The following is a 7,611-nucleotide window of genomic DNA, read 5'->3' on the forward strand; positions in this document are numbered from 1 at the left end:
ATCTATTTCTCCCAACAGGTGATGCTTAAACATCATTTGCGTTAACAATTTTTCTTTCTGCTTACTAGTCCCCATGTAAATTATCATTGAAAGAAAAAAAGTTGGGATATCGACATTGGCTATGTACCTATCGAAAGCCATAAGGAATTTCTTTCCCAGAATCCTCTTAAGGCTGTAGAGAATAAGAGGATGTTGAGAGAAGAGGACCTCTTGCAGACGTTTGTTCATGATTTTGCCCAAGAAAGCCATCTGGCGACAAGTAGCTTCAAGGAGGATTGGGGTCTCCATAGCGAGTCACCAAGAAAGGAAAGCAATTTTTTGATGGAAAGAAAGGGTATACCATTGTTAAATAGCACAACATCAAACCAGAGAATACACCACCCTGCAAAGAGTTCATACCCAATAAAAGCCCACATGCACGAGCTGCCAGTATCCAAAACACCATCTGCGCCAAAGCTCCTCAACTTTCTGTTGACTGACTTTAAGCATCAAGTGATCATAAACAAATCTTGAGAGGATCTAGTTGTAACTAGATATTAATAAACTATACTTATAATTAATTGCCACGAGGCCAAAAATTGACACTAATCAATGATGCCGACAATGCATCACATCTCATTGGTAAGAAGAAACCTTAACAGGTTAACCACGAAGACAGTTGATATCTCCACCGAAAACCATGACCATAAATTGGAGAAGGGGTAAGGCGGCTACCGGGTAGCAAAGCACCATTTTGCTCTACAAGCAGAAGTTGCAGAAAGAACCGAAGAGCGGGAAACCATCAATAGACCCAACCAGAGAGCGTCCCCCTCAATGGAAAGTGATGATAGCATGTCAAGCGGTGGAACCAATGCCACATCACCAACTGGCCAAACATAAAATCATCATCGGTGGATATTCAAGTGGGGTCACCCATGGCTATAGCCAATTTAGAAAGTCTATCAGCTTCACCATTAGCTTCCTTGTAGATGTGGCTAACCCAAAATTCATCAAAGGTAGCCAATAGCACCAGGATTGGTTGAAGCCACTGGTTAAGGCGCCAACTAGGGATGCTATTATAGTGGATCACATTAATAACATTTAATAACTCTCCTTCCAAATGAATTCTATGCACCGCTAGCTCCTTCCCTAATTGAAGACCTCTTAAAGCCGCTCTGAATTCTGTGTCATTATTAGTAGCCACACCAATCTTTTCAGAGATTTCTTTTATACAGAGAGCATCAGAGTCCCTCAGAATACAACCAACACCACTTTGACCTGGATTTCCTGCAGAAGCACCATCAAAGTTTACCTTGCTCCACCCATCCCCTGGCATATCCCATTTCACCCCCACTCTTGGATTGGTCTGATCCATCGAGGTTCCCAGTCCGAAGATCGGTTGGATAAGTAGGTTTCGAAGAACCGGCTTAATCTTACAATCCCAATCTGTGAACAAATTTCTCTTTAATGTTTTGGATTGGGCAACCTCATTCAGGGGCTCAGTCAAGTGGTTCTCAATTTTCCCACAAAGAGACAATAGGCTCATTTCTTTACCCTAGAATATTCTGCGGTTCCTTTCTTTCCAAATTTCCCAAATCAGAAGTGATGGGAGGATAAAAATAAAATCAGCAAAAATTGCCTTACCTATTAGTTTAGGCCATTGCAAAAACCACTTATCCAGCCCTATTGGGAAGGGACCGAAGATTCTCAGTTTTCCCATGAAATGCCAACAACAGTGACTAGAGAATTTGCAGTGGAGGAAAAGATGATCCATAGTCTCTTCATGTTCTAGACATAAAGTACATCTGTTGGGTCCATTGATACCCATTGACTGGAGTCTTTCTTGAATTAATATTTTTCTCTGACAAGCCAACTAGGCAAAGGAGCCCGCTTTGGGAAGGAGGTGTTGATGCCAAAAAAGTTTAAAAGGCTAGTCTTTTTTATGAATAGCCACTTCTTTCAGTTTGTAACCAAAACATACTTTGTATTTACCATTGGAGGAACCGCACCACCTAATAATGTCCTTATCAAGGGAAGATAAAATAATCCTTTTCTTGAGAATGTCAGTAAACAAGTCCTTTTGAAGCTGATCCAAGTCCAGCTGATCCAAAGAGTTCCATTTTCATTTAGCAATACCATTTTCTTGGATCAGATAACCAGAATCACAAATATAGTGCCCCCAAAGGTGACATGTTTCTACTATAATAGGTTGTAGAGAGGGTTTGTGAGATAGGGCATCTTCACCAGACCAAGAATCAAACCAAACAGAGGCATCCCTACCATTCCTGACATCCCAGGTAACCTGATTGCTTATGATTTCCTTGTTGACCAAAATGAAATTCCAGATAGCCGAGCCTCTGGGAGGATTGTTAATAGTGAGAATCCTTTTAGGCTCCAGGGAGTCCAGATATTTATGTTTCAGGAGCCTTGCCCATTTTTGCTTCCCGCCACTACAAATTTCCCAAACCAGTTTAGCACCCATTGCTAAATTCATAATCGAGATTTGGTGAATACCAACACCTCCTGCCTTTTTTGGTTGGCAGATCTTTTTCCAAGATATCAAAGGGAATTTACCTTTATCGTCTGAACCATTCCAAAGGAAACTTCTCATTAGAGAAATCAATTCATACTCAATTGCCACTAGTAATCTCAGGCAAGCCATGGAAAAAACCGGTAGTGCTGAAAGAACAGACTTTATCATAGTGAGCTTCCCAACAGTGGATAACCACTTGCCTTACCAAGTTGCAAGTTTGGATTTGCACTTATCAATAAGATGCTTCTAGTAGTGAGTTCTGTTACTACCAATGAAGAGGGGGGTACCAAGAAACTTCCCTTGGAAGTTTGTGACTCTGAGATTAAGAATCCTTGATAATACAACTTGCAAGTTAAGCAAAATGTTGACAAAAAAACACTTCAGATTTGTGCTAGTTGATTTTCTACCCGGAAGCGATATAGTAATCATCAAGGCATGTTTTAATAGTTCTAGCTTCCCTCCTACAGGCCGAACCAAACAAACTGGTGTCATCAGCAAACTGAAGATGAGTCATTTTTTCAACCCCTGTTGCCACATTAACTCCAACCCAACGATCATCTTGCTGAAGAGCTCTTATAGATCGACCTAAAGCTTCATCCATTATGATAAACAAAAATGGTGATAATGGATCACCTTGTCTGATTCCTCTTATCGAAGAGAAGAAACCATGGGATGAGCCATTAACTAGAACAAAGAAGTTGGGGGAAGAGAGACAACTCGTGACCCAAGTCAGCCATTCCTTACAGAAGACAAATTTATTAAGAACATCAAACAAGAAATCCCTGTCCACCATGCCATAAGCTTTTAGGATGTCCAATTTTAAAAGCATACATGATTCCTTCGTCTTTCTGGCTATGTGAAGCATATCATGAGTAACGATAATGCCTTCTACAATGGATCTTCCAGGGGCAAAACCACTTTGTTCATCTAATATTATGTGTTTAAGGAGGGGCTTCAATTTGTTAGGTATGATCTTTGGTACAATCTTATATACAGTGTTGCATAGAGCAATGGGCCTAAAGCCACTCATCTGTTGTGGATTTTTCTTCTTTGGAATTAGAGTCAAAAAGGTGTGATTGATAGCCCCTAACATAGTCATCTTCTTTCTTGATTCTTCTACTGCAAGATGTAGATCTCGAGCAATGATATCCCAGAAATGATGGAAGAAAGCAGCAGGGAAGCCATCCGGGCCAAGAGTCTTATCCGGTTTCAGTTGGAAGGTAGTATTCCTTACTTCATCAATTGAAATAGGAGTACAGAGAGCTGTATTTTGATTAACGGATATAAAAGATGGGATTGAGTTCAGAATTATGGCTCTTGCTTCATGGTGGATCTGATGGTCACCATTCAACAAAGAGTCAAAGAATCTTACAACTTCCTGCACAATCTCCTCATAATTCCTGACAGTGACTCCATCCAGTCTCATAACCTCCGATATTCTGTTTCTATTTTGATTGGCAATGGCCGACCAGTGGAAGAATTTGGTGGTTTTATCACCTTCCTTTAGCCATAACTCCCTTGATTTTTGACGCCAGTGGATTTCCTCACACCGAAGGATTTCATTTAGGTCAGATTTGAGAGAATTTTCTTTGATAAATATATCATCAGTCATTCCTGAAGTGATAACAGAGCTGGTTAAGTCTGCCAGTTCAGCCTTAATTCTTAATTTCTCCATATAAATATTCTTGAAATGGCTCTTATTCCATTCGTTGATCTTGACCTTAATATACTTGAGCTTTTTATTGAGAATGAGTAGTCTCGAATGATTCCCCAAAACCGGTTCATTCCACCAAGCAGCTATAAGGTCATATATTTCAGGCACTTTGAACCATATTTTCTCAAACCGGAACGAAGTACCTCCCTCTGCTTGACCCAAGGTGATCTCTAGACAGATCGAGTAGTGATCTGATCCGATAAGCGGGAGAATTGACGATTCTAAGGCTAGATTTTGTCCTAACCACTCACCAATAACAAGAAATCGATCAAGCCGTTCAAAAATATTAGTAAAACCCACTCTCTGGTTCGTCCATGTGAAAATTCCATTTTTCGAAACAATGTCTTAAAGGTGATTCTTCTCAACAAAATTCGAAAAGTCCTTCTGGGACGTACCAGTCCTCTGAATACCCCCACTTTTCTTAGTGCTAGAAAGGATTGCATTGAAGTCCCCGGGTACCACACAACTACCATCGGTAATACTTTTTAGTTAGCTGGATAAGAGATCCCAAAGAGCTCGTTTATCACCAATAGTAGATGGTTCGTACACATTGAAAATATTGAAATTCACATTCCGTCCAAGAATAGTAAGCGAGCAATGTTGCCAATACTTATCTTCCCCAACAAGTGAGATCTTAACATTCATGGGGTTCCAAATGATTCCCAAGCCACCAAAGGCTCCATCCGATTGCCTAAAAAGCCCATTCCACTGTTTCCAAACTCTCATTTTAGCAGTAGTCTCAGCCTTGCTCCATCTAGTTTCCTATGGTAGCCAAATATCTCCTTTGGTGTCATCAATCTGGCGCTTAATCAAGCGCCATTTGTAATTTATAATATTAATATATATCATTTCATAATATTTATTATAAAATATAAATTGATTAAGAATAATTTCAAAGATTGACGTTTCTACATTTTAAAATAGCTTTTAATATAAATTGAAATACATAGTTAATTCAATATTTATAATAAGATTGTTTAGATATTTTCTAATATGAATTTAAAAACTTATAAGAGATACATTTTAAATTTTTGACTTGCATTATTAATACTTATCATAATTTAATATCAATGTATATATATAATTTTATGATGATTAAATTCTAAAATTAAAATTATATATTAATTTAGAATCTTATTAAAATAAATTATATATATATATATATATATATATATATATATATATATATATATATATATATATATATATATATATATATATATATATATATTGTCTTGAGTATTTTTTAATATGAGTCTAGAAACTTGCTTCCATTATAACATTAAGTATTTTCTTATGATTTATAAAACCAATAAATAAATTTTAAAAAAGAAAAATTTCTATAAAATTATTGATAAATTAAATATTTTTTGATAATTTATATTTATTTCCATAAAATATCAAATAAAAGACATTCAAACAAGCAAACCATCATAGAAATTGCATATGGCAGGTAGGGGTGACCATCAAATTCCAGGCTGGAAAGAGTGCATTAAAGGAGAAATGATATTTTATTGGAAATACTAAGAATAAAAAATAAGAATATGCTATGGAATATACCACCCCATAATGAAGCTGTCACTTCAGTAACATGAAACTCCACCAAGTACACCTCCCCCAAAAAGAGGCAAACAGAAAATTACTCCTTATCTCGCAAGCCGACAATTGTCCACCACCAAATAATTGCATATGCAAAATGAAAAATCGCCTGCTCCGTCAAATCATACACTGACAACACTATTTTACCCAATAAATTTATGTCTATCCCATTAACACGTAGCATTTTAGAAGAGTCTCAAATAGTCAAAAAAACAAGAGCTTCTCACACTCGCCCAACAGATATTTTCGAAAAGGAATTGAAGGATATTTTTCAGATATTTTGGAAAAGGAGACTGTCAAATGAGCGCCCCTCACGCCGTCCGAAACGCGCTTACCTCCATTACACGAAGTGCACCTACGGTGATATACACATTGCGTATCTCCCTATTCCAAATAACCCTTTACAACCTCCATCACAGGCACTGCCCCTAGTGCTATATATACATTGCATATCTCCCTATTTCTATATCACTCGTTTACAACAATTTCACAAAATTGTACTTATCTTTAGTGCTTTGAGTTGTAGATTCTGTGTATACATCCATACTTTTCATTTCCAGGATGTCTGAGGAGCATCAGCATCATCTGTTTCACCACAAGAAAGATGAGGAGGTGAGGGGCGATGCAGATAACAGTGCTTATGTAGAGCAGACGACTGGTGAATATGGGGGTGAAGACAAGTATGAAAAGGCGAGAAAGGAGGAAAAACACCACAAGCATCTGGAGGAAGGTGGTGAACTTGGAACCGGCGCCGCTGGAGGATTTGCGATGGTATACTGTATTTGATATATATACACTGAATATATGATAAAATTGCTGCTTTTAGGTCTGAAATTTAAATTGTAGGCCGTCCTGCTACTGAATATATGTTAAAACTGCTTCTTTTAGGGCTTGAAATTTAAATTGAAGGCCGTCGTTCTACTGAATATAAGATAAAACTGCTGCTTTTAGGGTTCGAAATTATAATTGAAGAGCGTCCTTGTACTGAATATATGTTAAAACTGTTCTTTTTAGGGTTTTATGTTATAATTTGAAGGGCGTCCATTGTACTGAACTTATATTTTGGTATGTGCGATGTGACAGTATGAGAAGCACGAAGCAAAGAAAGATCCAGAGAATGCTCACAGGCACAAGATAGAGGAGGAGATTGCTGCAGCCGCTGCTGTGGGCGGTGGTGGAGCTGTATTCCATGAACACCATGAGAAGAAGGAAGATAAGAAAGAAGAAGAGGAAGCCCATGGCAAGAAGCATCACCATTTCTTTTGAACTTCCAGTTCTAACAATAAATCTAATACAGAAAATAGATATTTGTTTATATATAAATATAAATATTAAAGAGTTGTGCTGTATTGGAGATATTATTAAGACAGCATTGTTGTAAAGTTCTTACAATAAATCTATTACAGAAAATAGATATTTGTTTATATATATATATATATATATATATATATTATTAAGTGTTGTGCTGTATTGGAGATATTATTAAGGTAGTATTGCTGTGAAGTTCTTGCCAAATGCTGGCAGGACAGTTTTGTGCTTTTATAAGTTATAGACAAAGCCAAAGCAACTCAAATAATTAGAGTAATTTCATGAAACAAAATGTATGTATAATAAGCGCAAAATCATGACTTATAACTAGTTTTGAAGATCAAGATTCGTTTAGTGCTTTTGAGATCTTTATCACCATAACCTGGTTAGTTCCCTATCAGAATCTATCATCCTTCAGCTAGGAACTAGAGTAATACCAAATCTTGACAAAGTTAGTCAACATCATAGTGAGATTTAT

The 7,611-nt window shown here is 37.2% G+C and overlaps 2 protein-coding genes across 2 annotated transcripts; one reads left to right on the forward strand and one right to left on the reverse strand.

Moving 5' to 3' along the window:
- Window positions 1–898: 898 nt before the first annotated feature.
- LOC131876081 (uncharacterized) lies at window positions 899–1,525 on the reverse strand. Its single transcript, XM_059220864.1, has one exon. The coding sequence runs from the start codon at window positions 1,523–1,525 to the stop codon at window positions 899–901; it is 627 nt and encodes a 208-aa protein (XP_059076847.1).
- Window positions 1,526–6,247: 4,722 nt separating this feature from the next.
- LOC131876395 (abscisic stress-ripening protein 5-like) lies at window positions 6,248–7,186 on the forward strand. The gene is made up of 2 exons (XM_059221629.1): window positions 6,248–6,596; window positions 6,909–7,186. The coding sequence occupies exons 1-2, from the start codon at window positions 6,387–6,389 to the stop codon at window positions 7,089–7,091; spliced, it is 393 nt and encodes a 130-aa protein (XP_059077612.1). The 5' UTR covers window positions 6,248–6,386; the 3' UTR covers window positions 7,092–7,186.
- Window positions 7,187–7,611: the final 425 nt, after the last annotated feature.

Source organism: Cryptomeria japonica, chromosome 5 (assembly GCF_030272615.1).
Source record: "Cryptomeria japonica chromosome 5, Sugi_1.0, whole genome shotgun sequence".
Classification (NCBI taxonomy): Eukaryota; Viridiplantae; Streptophyta; class Pinopsida; order Cupressales; family Cupressaceae; genus Cryptomeria; species Cryptomeria japonica.

Excerpts from the sequence above, each read along its gene's own strand:
- LOC131876081 (XM_059220864.1), bottom strand. The coding sequence starts at position 1,525 with ATGAGCCTATTGTCTCTTTGTGGGAAAATTGAGAACCACTTGACTGAG.
- LOC131876395 (XM_059221629.1), top strand. The coding sequence starts at position 6,387 with ATGTCTGAGGAGCATCAGCATCATCTGTTTCACCACAAGAAAGATGAG. Across the intron at positions 6,597-6,908 it reads CCGCTGGAGGATTTGCGATG|TATGAGAAGCACGAAGCAAA; the intron begins GTATACTGTATT and ends GCGATGTGACAG.